Source organism: Sarcophilus harrisii, chromosome 3 (assembly GCF_902635505.1).
Source record: "Sarcophilus harrisii chromosome 3, mSarHar1.11, whole genome shotgun sequence".
NCBI classification, from domain to species: Eukaryota; Metazoa; Chordata; class Mammalia; order Dasyuromorphia; family Dasyuridae; genus Sarcophilus; species Sarcophilus harrisii.
Genome location: NC_045428.1, coordinates 521,658,077 through 521,673,599, shown reverse-complemented (window position 1 = coordinate 521,673,599; position 15,523 = coordinate 521,658,077). Strand labels below are relative to the sequence as shown.

At 36.5% G+C, this 15,523-nt stretch overlaps 1 protein-coding gene across 1 annotated transcript in view; it reads right to left on the bottom strand.

Moving 5' to 3' along the window:
* The window catches only part of LOC100934863 (SET domain bifurcated histone lysine methyltransferase 2), a 96,427-nt gene that overhangs the window by 50,549 nt on the left and 30,355 nt on the right, over positions 1-15,523 (bottom strand). Inside the window, exons 6-10 of the mRNA XM_031961449.1 lie at positions 11,916-12,479; positions 7,854-7,973; positions 5,540-5,709; positions 2,892-3,138; positions 2,302-2,401 (exon numbers count right to left, since the gene is read on the bottom strand). Coding sequence (XP_031817309.1) covers positions 2,302-2,401; positions 2,892-3,138; positions 5,540-5,709; positions 7,854-7,973; positions 11,916-12,479 — 1,201 coding nt within the window. The remainder of the gene's footprint in view (positions 1-2,301; positions 2,402-2,891; positions 3,139-5,539; positions 5,710-7,853; positions 7,974-11,915; positions 12,480-15,523) is intronic.

Sequence of the window (15,523 nt, the reverse complement as noted above, 5' to 3'; positions counted from 1 at the left end):
GGAAAAAGTTGCAAGAGATGTTATGAGGGCTAGAACTGACAAGATGTGACAAGACTGGGGGTGACAGAAAGGGAAGTCAAGCATGATCCAGGTGTGAAAAGTAGCTGAAAGGATTCATGTTTCCTTCATTAGAATGAGCTCCTCAAGAACAAGGTATTCCTGGTGCTTAGCACAATAACAGGTACATTGTAGGCTCTAAATAAATGCTTACTGATTGACTTACCCAGATGTCCCATAGGCATCTCAAACTCAACACAGAACTCAGTACTTTATCCTCAAATCCATTCCTCTTCCTGTTTCAATCAAATGATTATATAAGAAGACTAGAGAATGATTATATAAGAGGTAGACAGGGAAGAAGACAATCAGAAAAATGCAGTATCACAAAAACCCAGAGAGAAAAGAATGTCAAGGAGAAGAGGGTGACTGATGGCTGTCAAAAGCTAAAGAGGGGTAACAAAGGAGGGCTGATAAAAGGGCACAGCATTTGTCAATTAAGAGATCCCTAGTATGAAGAGAGGTGTAATGAGACTAAAAGCCAGAAATTTCATTCTAGAAAATCTCCTCCCTGCTTCAGCCCACCATGGGCTAATTTTAGCCCCTCCTTTTCCAATCTATCCTCCGCAATGAAATTTTAAGTGGCTCCCTACTGCCTCTAAGATAAAACAAATAATCATTTATTCCTAAAAGCCCTTCAGTATGTGATTCTCCTCTGTCTTTCCCGACTTAATTCCTATTGGGACCCTGTGAATTCTGATTCTGGAATGTACTGCTCTCCCTTAGCTACTGAGAATCCTTCTCTTCCCTATGGCTGATCCTCAGGAATCACCTCCTATAGAAAGCCTTTCCTGATCCCTCCCACTTGTTAGGTGTGCTCTCCCTCCTGATACAATTTGTATTAATTTGGTGTATATTCAATCTCCTTCTTAGTAGAATAGAACTTCCTTAAGGTCACAGCTTATTTTGCTTTGTCTTAGTATCTATTCTCATGACCCAACATGTAGTGCTTTACACAAAGTAGACAATTAACAAGTGCTTGTTGAAATGAATTATTTCCGCTTGTTTTATGCTGCAGCTCCTCTCAGTGCCTTTTGGGCTTGAGCTTGGGAGACTATGGCTGACATGCAATCTGCACACAGAGGCACCTTTACTCAGTGAGATTCATCATAAACTTTGGGCATAATAATGCATAATAATGCACCTAAAGTAGTGAATTCAATCTTTGGTATGTTTTCTGAGGGAAAGATGGAGGAGATTCTGTGAGATGACCCCTCTGTATTATGAAATGTATCTCAAAGCCTATAAAACATCCCTCTTTGAGACAGCTACTTCTCAGCCCTTTTGATAGTGGCAAGGAACTGGACATTGAATTGATGCTCATCAGTTGGGGAATGGCTGAATAAGTTATGGTATGTGAAAGTAAAGAAATGGAAATGGAATAGAATGGAAAAAGGAAAGGAATGGAATAACATTATTGTTCTATAAGAAATGATGAAAAAGCCGACTTCAGAAAAGTCTGGAAAGAGTTACATGAACTGATCTGTGAAGTGAGTAGAACCAAGAGAATAAGATTATGTGATGATCAATCATGATGGACCTGACTCTTTTTAACAATGAGATGATTCAAGAAAATTCCAACAGACTCATGATGGAGAGAGCCATCCACACCCAGAGAGAAAACTGTGAGGACTGACTGTGGATCAACTCTTTTTTTTGGTGGTATTATTTGCTTGGTTTTCTCTCCCTCCCTCTCCTTCTCCCTCTCCCTCCTTTTCCTCTCCTTCTCCCTCTCCCTCCTCTCCCTCTCCCTCTCCCTCTCTCTCTCTCTCTGTTTTTTTTTTTTTCCCCCTTAGATCTGACTTTTTTGTGCAGCATGTTAATATGGAAATACACTCAGGACAACTGCATGTGTTTAACCTATAATGGACTGCTTGCTGTCAAGGAGAGGGGGAAGGGAGAAAAATTTGTTACACAAACTTTTGCATGTTCTTGGAAAAGCAAAAAACTATTAATTTAAAAAAGAATAGTTACTTCTTCTAATATCTATATTTAAGGAATCTTTCTTGTTTCCCCTCCTTTTTTCACAATCATATTGTGTGTACATATCAGGTACTTAAAAGTGGGTTGCATGTATTTTGTTCATCATCTTGTAACTCTATCCCACAATGAGAGAAATCTCACATAGAGATAAAAAACATTTTATGAAATATTAGGGATGGATAAGGAAAGCCAACATCATTGTCATTTCACAAAAGGGACAACTATGTTTTGATAGCCGACTGCTACTTATTATATTCTTACCCTTTTTTTCCGAAAGTTTTGAAGAAGGGCTGTTTTAGTTTTAGGTCTTCTAATGGCTGGTTGATTTTCAATTCTTAGATCATATTCATAATTCTCAACCCTGAGGCAAAACACATATCATTGTGACTACATATACCACACAAAATCTATACTCTGGCTCTCTCAGAAATTTCTACAAGAAGGTCTTTATTTAAAAAAATTTAACCAGTAAAGCAAATAATTATTTTCTCAGAAATGCATCATTACTATACAGTACAAACACATGTGTACATACATACCCTTTCCCAGGGAAAAACACTGAAGTTATGCCTTATAACTTACAAAAAGGAGGAAAGGAAGAAAAACCAGAAAATGAAATTTGGGTTAGATGAATCAAGAATAATAATGAAAAATCCTGAGTATCTAAATGAAAGTAATCAAAATTGTAACTGTACAAATGGTATATTTGAGAATGCCACTAGAAAGGTCTTTTTTTCCCTAATTTCCTCAAAGCATTCTACTTTCAGATTTTCAAAGTGTTGATTAAGTTACAGACTTCAGAGATACAAATCAGATCTTTCATATAGAAGGATGAGATCATTAACACTTACTCAATGGATGGATTTGTGTCACTGCTGAGCTCAATCAGGTACTCCTCAGTTTCTGTGTCTCCAGGAATTGCTCCTACTTCAATCTGGACAAACTCAATTTCAGGGTCAGAATAAGCAGCTTCCATTCTTCTCTTCTTTGAAAATGCTGGGGATCCACTGTCATTGGTAATAGTGTCCTCCTCTTCCTCTTCCTCTTTTCCTTCAACAGAGCTACTTTCCTCCAGGCCAGCTCTGCTTAGTAATCTCCCTGAAAAAAAAAATTCTTCATCCTGTCAGAACATTATATGAATGAACTGAGAAAAGCACTTTGAAAATGAATCCTTAGTAACTGAAGACAAGCCACTTGGTCTCCCTGTACCAAAATTAGAATAAAAGTATTAATTTGATTCACAAAACTGAGAGTTAAACAATGAAGTAAGTTTTGAAATGTACAGGATGTCAGCTCCTGGAGTCCTGGATAAAAATCCCACCTCTAACACTTATTAGTAGGTAAGACATAACTTTTAGGCCTCCGTTGTAATACAGAAATGATGGTATTTGTCTCAAATAGTTGTTGTGGGGTTCAAAGGCTATGATATGTATAAAGTGCTTTGTAAACCTTAGAAAGTTATAAATACAAATTTAAGATACTAAAATGATAATGATTATTACAGTTTTACTAAAATATCATAAAAGAGAGGATACACAATTGTAATACTATAAAAAGTTGGCAAATGTAACTTTTAAAAATGCAGGTATTTGGGGAAAAAATGCAAATGATGATGCCTAGCTGTACCAGACTTAAAACTATATTATAAAGCAGTGTTCATCAAAACCATTTGGTATCAGCTAAGAAACAGAGTAGTGGATCAATGGAATAGGTTAAGTTCACAAGACAAAACAGTCAATACTAGAGTAATTCTATGTTTGATAAAAGCCAAAGATTCCAGCTTCTGGGATACATTATGAATGTAATATAGTAATATGAATGTAAAAAATTATTATTGTTCTCTAAGAAACAATCAGTAGGATGATGTCAGAAAGTCCTGGAGAGATTTACATGAACTGATATAAAATAAAGTGAGCAGAACTAGGAGAACATTGTACATGGCAACAAGATTATATATAATGGACTTGACTCTACAACAATGAGGTAATGCAGGCCAATTCCAATAGACTTGTGATGTCAGAGAGCCATCTGCATCCAGAGAGAGGACTATGGGGATTAAATGTGGATCACAAAATTTTCACCTTTTTTGTTTGCTTGCTTTTTTTCCCCTTATTTTTTATATGATTTTTCTTGTGCAGCATGATAAATGTGGAAATAGGTTTAGAAGAATTGCACATGTTTAACCTGAATTGAATTCTTGCTCTCTAGGAGAGGGGGTGGGGAGCAGGGAGGAGAAAAATTTGGAACATAAAGTTTTGCAAGGAGAATGTTGAAAACTATCTTTACATGTATTTTGAAAATAAAAAGCTATTATAAAAATTGCAGATTTTGTGTTTTAATAAAATCTTTTAGAACCCAAATTCCCGTTAGAAATATACTTGGATATTTCACTTTCTGCCCCATGTTCTGATTCCAAAATAAAATCCTCAAGAGATTTACACACACACACACACACACACACACACACACACACACACACACACACACAAACACACACACACACACACACAGTTCTGGTCTTTTGTTTTACAAAATTAAAAATAATAGGCTGTCATATCATGGCTCTTAAAAGGCTTTCTGCTGGTCACTAGAGTGAAAATTCACTGCTTATATTTTGTTCCAATAGCACAGAAAAATGGTAAAATTTCTGAGCCATTATTTACTTAGCAATTGGAGATTCTTTCTACCCAGGAACTTTTGAGCAGTGAAAGGCACAAATGCCCATGTGCTGAGAGTGAAGAAGGCAGGGACAGAGGAGTGAAAGCTGGGAAAGGGCAATGGGTGAAGAGGGATTGAGGATTATTGCTTTTAAATCTGACTCAGATTTGAACTCCTCTATTCCTCAAATAGAAAAAGTTCAGAGAATTTAGGGATCATTAGAGATCTGGGTCATTTTTTACAAATCTATAGCAAGTGACAGAGTCAGAACTAGAACTCATATCCTGTGATGAAAACAGCTGTATTCTTTCCACAATAACCCATTATGCCATGCTCCACTTTTCCTGGATATTCAGTGGAAGGCCTGGTCAATGCTGCTTTTGCATTCAGAGAAAATAAATGCCAGGCAGCACAAAGAGGAGCCAACTTTATTTCACTGTTATACTTAAAGACTTGCTTTCTCTCATCCCGAACACTTCCTGGACTTAATGGTAACAAAGGTAGGAAAATATGGAAGCACACTGTTGGTTTTAAGAAATGTTTGTCAATTCAGAAAATGGAATTTTTTTTCCTTTTGTTTTCTCTGTGTCTCTTCCTTTAAAATCAAAACCAGTTTTTTACAGCTGTTCTCTTTCTATGTGGGGAATACCTGGGACTTTCTCTCACCTTCAGTCATCAGGTTTATAAACCCCTTAAATTGTCTTCATCTCTCTCCTCTTCAACACTGTTTCCTCTATTATCAGCACAGGCTCAATAAATAAATCAGTATCTTTGAAATCATCATCAGTCATCAAAGACTGACTCTACTGCAGATCTCTTTCAACACAAGAGTTCATTTTACCTGAGTAAGTGCAAACAAATGTCCCTTTGTCAATGTCATCGAGGCAGCGGACTCCCCATCCTTTCTTCTCCGTTTTGAATACCTCAAGGCGCACCTGGAGACCCTGCTGGACCACTCTGTTCTGACATGTTCTTGGATCACATTTACACAAGAGGCTGCATTCAAAAATTCTGCCAGTGAAAAATATAACCAAAAAATAGGTTGGGGGAGCAAATAGTGACAGCAATGCTCTCATGGACAAACAGATACAGAAGAACTCTGAACACAGGATGCCTGCCCTTTTGAAGCTATGCTTTATTCAGACCACAGGGGCCAAGGAGGAGGCAGAGCGCTAGGCTGAAATGAAAACTGACCAGAGGGGAGAGAAAAGCAAAGATGGACAAAAATGTCAGGCTCAGAAACCAGAAGCAGTTCTAAGGAGAAAAGAAAGAGAAGCCATGTTATGTCAAAAAGGAAAAGACATGTACAGAAATTTCACAGCAGAACTTTTTGTGATAGCTGAGAACAGGAAACAAAGTGGATAAATGAATTTATGGCACATTATAGTGCTGTAAGAAATTTTTAACATGACTGACTCAAAGGACCCTGGAAAGACTTGTAAGAATTGAAGAATGATGGGAGAAGCAGTTCATAAGTGGATCACAATAAGGTCTGAGAAAATAACTTTGAAAGACTATAGGACACTTGCATCCCTGCAATGACTCATCATGATGATAGAAACCTAAAAATGAAATATCCATGCCCCTGGCAGTCTGGTAGTAGTAGCTGGATATGGGTGCAGAGTGAGGCAGTGTTCAGACACATCCAACAGTTAGCTTTGCTTTGTGTAACAATACTTATTTGTTATAAGAGAAGGCTTCCACAGAGAAAAGAGAAGGGTTAATAGGGAATAAAATAAGTTTAGGAACATCAATTAAACACTTAAAAAGGTACAGAAAACTATAAAATTCAGAAAAGGGCATAAAGAAGGCAATTTTGTTAATATGTTTAATTTAATACACACTTTAAAAATTATTTAACAAAGGTAAATAGTTTCAAATGCAATCCTGGGTTTTTAAAAATATTCATAGTAAAGATTAGGGTCTAGATTTATTATCATTATTATTCATATTAGCATATGAAACTATCAAGTGAAGAAATTCCCTCTTCTAATTCAGGTCAGTAACATTTTTCTGAAACTTATAGAGTGAAGGTTTAAATGACTTGCTGAGTGTTTCGCAGTGTCAAAAGCAGGACTAGAATCCCCGGATTTGAGTCTTCTCAGATTTGAGACCAGCCCTATATCCATCGTCATCTACTATAATTCAAGTTCTTAATGAAAAAGAAAAGTTACTAGGTAAATAAGATAAAATAAATATGGAAGAAGACTAGCTGTGAGTCAAAGGGGCTACCATGAGATTTCCAGATTACTTTTGACTAAGTAAGCTTTATTTGCTGTATTTAAAATTGTAAATACTAGCAGAAGATAACCATATTTCCAAAGTTTAGATCTCTATATAAATTTATTAATAAGCAAAGAATTTCTAGGTGTGGGCAACTTTTGCAATGGGGCAAAATCAACCTTTTCATTAAAAATATATTAAAGGCCGACTCCTTTGTTCTCCAAGAGGGAGGGTATGCCATGATATGCAAGTGAACTGGATTTAAGTGAGGGAGGGCTGTGCAAGATCACCAATCTCATTTCCTCCTCCATTCCCATCTGGGTTCAGTGGCAAAATATAGATTAAGACAACCGAAGATGCCCAAAGAATGCTAAAGTTAAAGGAGCTAATAAAATGTAATAGAGGGACATAAACTATATATACAGATAATTAAAATGCAAATCAGTAAAAGCTAAGTACAAAAAAGAACTATAAGATATATGATCACAAAAAGGAGAAATTATTTTTAGGTAAAGGGATAGGGAAGACAGCATCTGGGAAGAGTTTTGGACACAATGGCAACAGGTAATGATGAGTGTTACTGAGTATAAATCTCAGACTTTCATTTTAAGGACACACAAACTATTTACCTTTTTGTTTGTTTTTTGTACTACTGTCATAGACAGGTGAGATTTAGTTGTACGTCTGAGAATCAATCAAGCAATAAGGACTTAGGAAATGCTCACTGTGTCAGGCACTTGGGATGCAAAGGCAAAGATGAAATAGTCTCTTTTCTCAAGATTACGTTCTGTTGGGGAAGACAATATGGACCCATAAGAATATATGAAGATACAACTCATACCCCTGAGAAGACAAATCCTGTTAGGGACAATGAAAAAGAGAAACTCCTCACCAGTTGCAGTTCTTTCCAACAGAACACAAGCAGTTCTTACCCGTTGGGTACTGGCTGCTGCAGTCTTTTATAGCTGTAGCCAGGAGTGGGTTTGACACCGGACCATGCAGAACTCTCACCATAGCCCTTTGCAGTCAGCTGGAGGCATGCACATTTTTCTCTAAAAGTCGGGCAACAGGCAAAGTAAAAAATATGTAAGCACAAGGTCAGCAATGAAGTAGGAGAGGGGAAAAATGGGACATACAGTAAAAGATACAAGTACACTTTGCATATTCATTTGGGATTTTGCATTTACCCACAGTCCTCAAAAACCTAGGGACCTGGTCAAAGGGGAAAGATGTGTGTCCAACTCAGGTCTATCATTCCAGGATTATCTGTGGTTTCTGCCCCCTCACTTTGGCAGCTTAAGTTTCTTGAAATTTTCAAATGTGTTGTAACTATCTTCTCTTAAATGGGGAAGGTATAGAATCTTTCTTGTGTTTTCTGTTATCAAAGCTTCTACTTGCCAAAATAGAGCTGTTACTTCCTCTGAGGATTAAGTACCTCTTGACATCTAAGCATGATGCAAACTGTTAGAAAAACAAAGTGGTACTGTAGTAATCTTTTGTCAACTTCTTTAAATTTTCCTCACGAAAATTCCACAGTACTTAAAATTGTTACTTGTCACCTTTATTTATTATAGACTATGCCACTATCTTCTTTCAGTGCCCAAATGATAATATGGCTCAGATCTCTTGACCCTGATGAGCCCATATGTTTGTGCTGGAAAAATAAGACTTCTGTACATGCCTGTAAGGGATCTTCACTGGCACATGGAAAAATTGGGCAAACAACTGCTTGGTACCTAGGCACCAAAATCTCTTTTTCCTTACTTAAGTGGCTAGGCAAAGTTTGATAATTAGGCAAAAAATTATAATTTGTATATAAATGTTTATGTATATGAAAGTGGGTAGGTATTATCAAGAGTATTAGTTAGAAAATCAGACCTGGATTCTAGTTTCAAATTTGCCATAATTCATTCAGTGACTTTTGGCAAGGTAATTAAGCTCTTTGGATCTTGGTTTCCTCATTTGTATAATGAGAAATCACAGAACTATATCATCTAGTCCATAAATCCTATCTTTATTAAGTTGTAAATCCAGCCTCCATTTATACACCTACAGCAACAAAAGAACTCATTGCTCCTTGAGACAACTTATTCAAGTTTTAGACAGCTACAATTATTAATAAAGTTTCTCTTATGCTTAGCTGAAATCTACTTTCCGTTAATTTGGATTCACTAATCTTAGCTTTGTCCTTCAGGATGAAAAAGAACAAGTCTAATTTCTTTTCCACATGACAAACCTCAAAATACTAGAAGACAGTTCTCATTCTTCCCCTTTATTCTCTTCTTCTCCTGTCCAGCTCTCTGCTGATTCATCATTCAAATCATTTTCCTTTCCTGAATACACTCTAGTTGTCAAAGTCCTTTCTAAAATATGGTGCCCACGAATGTTTGTGGCAGCCCTTTTTGTAGTGGCTAGAAACTGGAAACTGAATGGATGTCCATCAGTTGGAGAATGGCTGAATAAATTGAGGTATATGAAAATTATGGAATATTACTGTTCTGTAAGAAATGACCAACAGGATGATTTCAGAAAGGCCTGGAGAGACTTACACGAACTGATGCTGAGTGAAATGAGCAGGACCAGGAGATCATTATATACTTCTACAACAATACTAGATGATGACCAGTTCTGATGGATCAGGCCATCCTCAGCGGCGAGATCAACCAAGTCATTTCTAATGGAGCAGTAATGAACTGAACTAGCTATGCCCAGAGGGGGAGCTCTGGGAGATGACTAAAAACCATTGCATTGAATTCCCAATCCCTATATTTGTGCACACCTGCATTTTTGGTTTCCTTCGCGAGCTAGTTGTGCAATAATTCGGAGTCTGATTCTTTTTGTACAGCAAAGTAATGTTTTGGTCATGTATGCTTATTGTGTGTCTAAGTTGTGTTTTGATGTATTTGGCATCTACTGGTCGTCCTGACATTTGGGGGAGGGGGTGGGGGGGTAAGAGGTGAGGGGTTGGAGCAAGAGGTTTGGCAATTGTTGATGCTGTGGAGTTACCCATGTATATATCCTGTAAATAAAAGGCTATTAAATAAAAAAAAATTAAAAAAAATAAAATAAAATAAAATAAAATATGGTGCCCAGTACTAGATGCACATTGAAAAATTATCTAACCTGAACTGAATACTCCTTTGCTCTGGAGACAATGTTTCTGTTAACCTAAAATTGCATTACACTTTTTTGGCTACTATATAATAATGCTGAGTCTATAATTCACAAATTCTAGTTCTTTTTTTTCACTTGGGAGTTAATTTACATAGAAGAGAATACATTAGACTTGGAGTCATAAAGATCTGAACTTAGGTCCTGCCTCAGGAGACTTACTAGCTATGTGATTTTCCATATCCTCTAAACCTTTTTGTGGTTCTGTTTTCTCTTCTACAAAAAAGAGGTGTCTAGATTTGATGATCTCTTAAGTTTCTTTCTGTTCTAAGTCTATAAATCTATAGGATAGCCTTGTCTCCTTGGTCTTGTACAGTTGATTTAAAAAGTCAAAGTATAAGACTTTAAATTTAGTCTTATGAAAATTTATCTTATTAACTAATCCTTTTATCCTGGCAAAGCACCTTAATACAGTAGAAAAAGTAAGAGAGTCAGAGACTGAAGATCTGGGTTCAAGTTCCAGTCCTATCACATAATAGATGACACAAGGCAAGTGACTTAACCTCTTAGGACCCTCATATTACTTATTTGTTAAAATGAGGCAGTGATCATTGTATTACATATCTGAAAGGGTTTTTATGAGGAAAACAGATTAAATTTATGAATATACAAATATTATCTATTAAAAGTTACTTGATCATATTTCTCTCATTCAAACTATAAGCTATCTCTTCCAGCTTCAAGGTTTGCATAAATTCAATAAGCAAACTAATAATACCTTCACTGAAGTCATTAATAAAAATATCCAACAGGACAGGGCCATGCAGAGTCAGACCACTACCACACAACTCAATGCTTACTTTTCCACAATGATATCCATCAGCATTCTTTGGGGCTAATTAGTCACAACCAGGTCCCACATCTCTTCATCATCATCCCCAAGAATTATCATGAATTAGTTAAATATGTTGCTGAAATCCAAATATACTCTGTCCATGGCATTCCTTTAATCTACTTGTCTAGAAACTATAGAAGGGATTGGACTAGAAAATCTGGAGAAAAGAGCACTCCAACTTTAGGCTATATTGCTGATAAATATCTTAATATCTGATATCTCAGATATCTAATATTCTGAAATCTCTAAACAGGCAAGAACAATTTATATCTATTGCAAAGACATTTACTTAACCTTACTAGTAATTAGCCTTTCCAACAAAAGTAGAAAAAGCACATCAACTCATGAACTTCTCAGTTATTCTTCCGTCCTGTGTACATTAATATCTTTAGACTTAGTGTACGTTACAAATGTCCAAAAATATGCTAATATTTAACATTACTCTGAATAGTTATATTGTTGACTAACAACATTAGATGTAACTTTTGAGTATAACTATAAAGTAATTAGATCAAATTCATAAGCCATACATAACACTGCTACATATCGTTTCAGATTAGGTATCTTTAGGTTTGACTTTTCAAAATACTTTTCTGTATTATGTTTTCCAATTTTATATTATATTGTTCTTATGATCAGAAGCTGAAGAACTTATGTCACAAGTTTCTATGATCAGAAGCTTAAGAACTTCATGACACAAGTATATATTTCTCAAGTAAAAACAAATGGACAAATCTACAATTTTAAAATGCTTCATAAATATCAAATAATATGTGATACTAAATTAAGGGGAATTCCATTAAAACTTAGCCAAATTGAAGAATATACTTGGGTAAGATATGGAAGCTATGATACTATTTGGTTAAAAAGGTTTTTCCCCTTTATCAACCTACTGATGGCTATTCAGTAGGACAGGTGGCTCCCCAGCAGAGATTCCTCTGGGAAAAGTCCTTTGGGAATCTGATCAAGAAGCCTATTTTCTACTCACATATCCATGCAGCCTTTTGAGCAGTCACATGAATTACTAAACATGCCAGAGAAATTGTTGAGGTAGTAGGCACGTGGCCACGTCCGTCTCCGGTACTTGAAGTGTGGCAGTCTTCTGTTGTCGATTTCATTACAGAAAGTAACAGGCACAGATTCGGTTCCGTGGCTAATATCAGAGTCAGAAACAAAAACTTCTTTCTTCAGCAAATTCCTGTTCAACTGCACATAGGTATTGAAAGAAAAATGATGTAAAAATAAAAAGCTACAGTCTGTTTCAAGCAGGTAACGGTGGACTTCCTTAAAGTTCCTCAAACTCCTTCCACAAGGAGTTTTATAATTCACATGGAATGCAGCACAGTTAGAGTTTGTCTTTGCATGTCGTCTTTGGAAATGACTCAAGATGGGGATCATCAGTGGGTTTTCCACTTTGGAGGTAAAAGGTGTTTTCGGTAGACATGTATCACAGCAGTGATGATTCTGATAAAACAGACGCAGAGATACTATTTTGTCTTCATAATCTGAAACTTCATTTTCCAAAGTTAAAACTGCTATATCCTCTACAGTTCTGTTAAAAATGACAGAAGAATGATTAGTGACACAGTTATAGGGATATGCCTTTAAAAAGAAAACATACATCATAGTGGCAAGCTGGTGTCCTACCATAATACTCTGCTACTGTCATCACAAACCTAAGTCAGAATCTGAAATAATCATATTTTGTTGCATTTTGGTCTCATATAATTATTCCTAACATCAGATTATAAAGCTCCAGCAGTCTAAAACCATACCTGGAATTGCTTAGTTTATGACTATGCCTTAAGTTTAGTACGATCATTTATCAAATTCCAAGTTGAAGCAATATTTTTAAGTTCACAGAACATCATGGATTCAATGAAAAAGCAGCCAGACTAGCTATTTTTCATTAGTATTCCAGTTGATAAGATTATTCCATTTTCTCTTCAGTTATTATTATTGTTATTTTAATAGCATGTTAAAGTTTCATATCAATTATTTCTTGTAACAGTCCTATGAGGTCATTACTGTTATTATCATGTCCATTTTACAGACGAGGAAACTAAACCTTAGAGAGGTTACTGGCTCATTAAGGATCCTTGTTAGTATGAGGCAAAATTCAATCCAGGCCTTCCTGATTCTAAGCCCACTTTTATTTACTATAGCATCTTGCTCATCTATTGTTGGAATATTGTGGATCCAGATGAAGATAGTGAAGAGCAGTAAAAAAGGAATGAATACAATAGTTCCAAATAAGAAATGGGATTTGAGCTTAAGGCTTTGTATTATCATAAAATCCTAGGTTTTGCTTTTATTTGTTTTTATTCATTATAAGAGACTTAATAAGTAATTCTAAAAAAATTACAGACTAGGGACTTCTGGGAAAATGGTGGACTAGATCTAGACACCTCACTTTTTCCTGCCCCCAACTTCTAGGAATATTAAAGAGACACGAGGAGGGCACACTGACAGACTCACAGACAAGCAAATAGAAACAAAGATGCATGCCTAAGCACAAAAGTAAAGACACTCAAAGAAAACAACAATGACAAAGCCTCAGAGATTGAGGAGTAGCTGTTTCTAGTGCTGATAGAACTATTCCCAGCAGGGCTTCCCCAGGAAGGACTGCAGTAAGCTGGAAGAGTAGAAAGGTGGCCAGAATTGTTGCTGTGTGCTGTTTGAGTCAGGGCAAGATAGAGGTGTCTGACCTGCCTCCATAGATCCTGCTCTCATCGCATGTCCTCCCTAGCAAAATCTCGAAAGTATAGGAGAAGAGACAGATTTCTGGGGCATCTGACATGGTCCAGTCCCTTCTACTACTGGATACTCTCTCTTCTGAATTATCCTGGCTCTTCTCCCATCTCCACAACCACTTCTCAGTCTCCATTGTGGCCTCTTCCTCCACTATTACCTACACTAAACAGAGGTGCTTTACAAAAGACTTGATCTTGGGTCCCCTTCTGTTTTTGCCTTGTCCTGTTTCACTTGCAGATTTCATCAGCTTCCATGAATTTAATTATCATCCTTATGCAGATGATTCCAAGATCTATATATCCAGCTATAGTCTCTCTCTGAAGTCATAAGTACACATTTCCAACAGCTTCTTGGACACCTTGAACTAGATGTCCCCAAACCAATCTCAAACTCAACATATCCAAAATAAAATTCATCACCTTGTTTCCAAAACCTTTTTACTTGCAAACTCTGCTCTTACTATGGCAGACACCCCCATTTTTTCAGTCTTCATTATCTTTACATTCACTCTCCTCTTCACTTCTCCCCTCCCTGTCCTATACCTCCCCCTCTCCTTACTCATACTGCCCCAACTTTAGTTCAGATTCTTACCACCTTTAACCAGAATACTTACTGGGTTTCCTGCTTCAACTGTGCCTCCAGTCCCTCTTTGGCTCATGTGCCAAAGTGTAGGTCTAACCATGTCACTCTCCTGCTCAAATGGGAGCCACAGTGGTTCTCTATGACCTCCTGGGTCAAACATACACTATGCCATTTGGCCTTGACACAAGAGCTGATGTTTTAAACCTAGTTTCTTTAGTCTTTTTTCCAGTGCTATTGTCTCCCCTACCTTTTTAAGCTGGCATTTTCAATTATTTTCTAAGAGTTCATACTGATCACACACACACACACACCCCTCTCTCTCTCTCTCAAATGAAGCTTCTCATGTTTGGGGCTAAAGAATGAATTTAGAATACAGACCAGACATTGGCCTTGCTAGAGACTCCTTCCGTTCAAAAGGGGCAAGAGGATTCTCATTTAATTGAGGTTGTCAGTCTCTCGAAAACAAAACCACAGATTTAGAGCTTCAGAAGATACAAGATCCATTCCAACATTCTCACTTTACAGATGAGGAAACTGAGGCCCAGAGACATTCAGTGATCTGCCTGACATAAAAATTGGAAATATCAGAGGTAAGACTGACCTCAGGTCCTCTGACTCCCAAAGTCAAGTATTTACCATGACAAGAAAAGGGGAAAAAACAAAAACAAAATAACAGAAAAATACAAGGAAGATTATGAAGTCAAATTATGATTCTAGATATTTGTACAGACACTCTGCAACATAAAATGAGTAACAAACAAAACTAATAAAAAATAACATTTACACAATCCTTCGAAGAGTTGTATTAATATTAATCTTATTTAATCTTCACAATAACTAAGGGAGATAGGTGCTATTCCCTCATGCCCATTTTACAGATGAGGAAACTGAAGCAAGAAGTGCTTAAGTAACTTGCACCGAAACACACAATTAGTAAGCGTATGAGATTGGATTTAAACTCAGATCCTCCTCACTCCAGGCTTGATAGACTATTCATAGAGCCATTTATCTGATAGAAATATGGAATGCAGGATGGATCTGTATCAAAAAGTAACAGAAGAAATACTAGAAAATAAAACGAACTGAATAGTAAGAAGGATTCAAATTCAAAAAGCAACAACAAAAACCCAAAGTAACATATCACAATTGAAAGAACTCAAAAGACTACAGCATAAAGAAATTCAAAATCCAAGTCTTCAACTGTATAAAATGCCAGAATTCAAAATTATAATCATGAATAATAAATTCTTAGAATTAAAA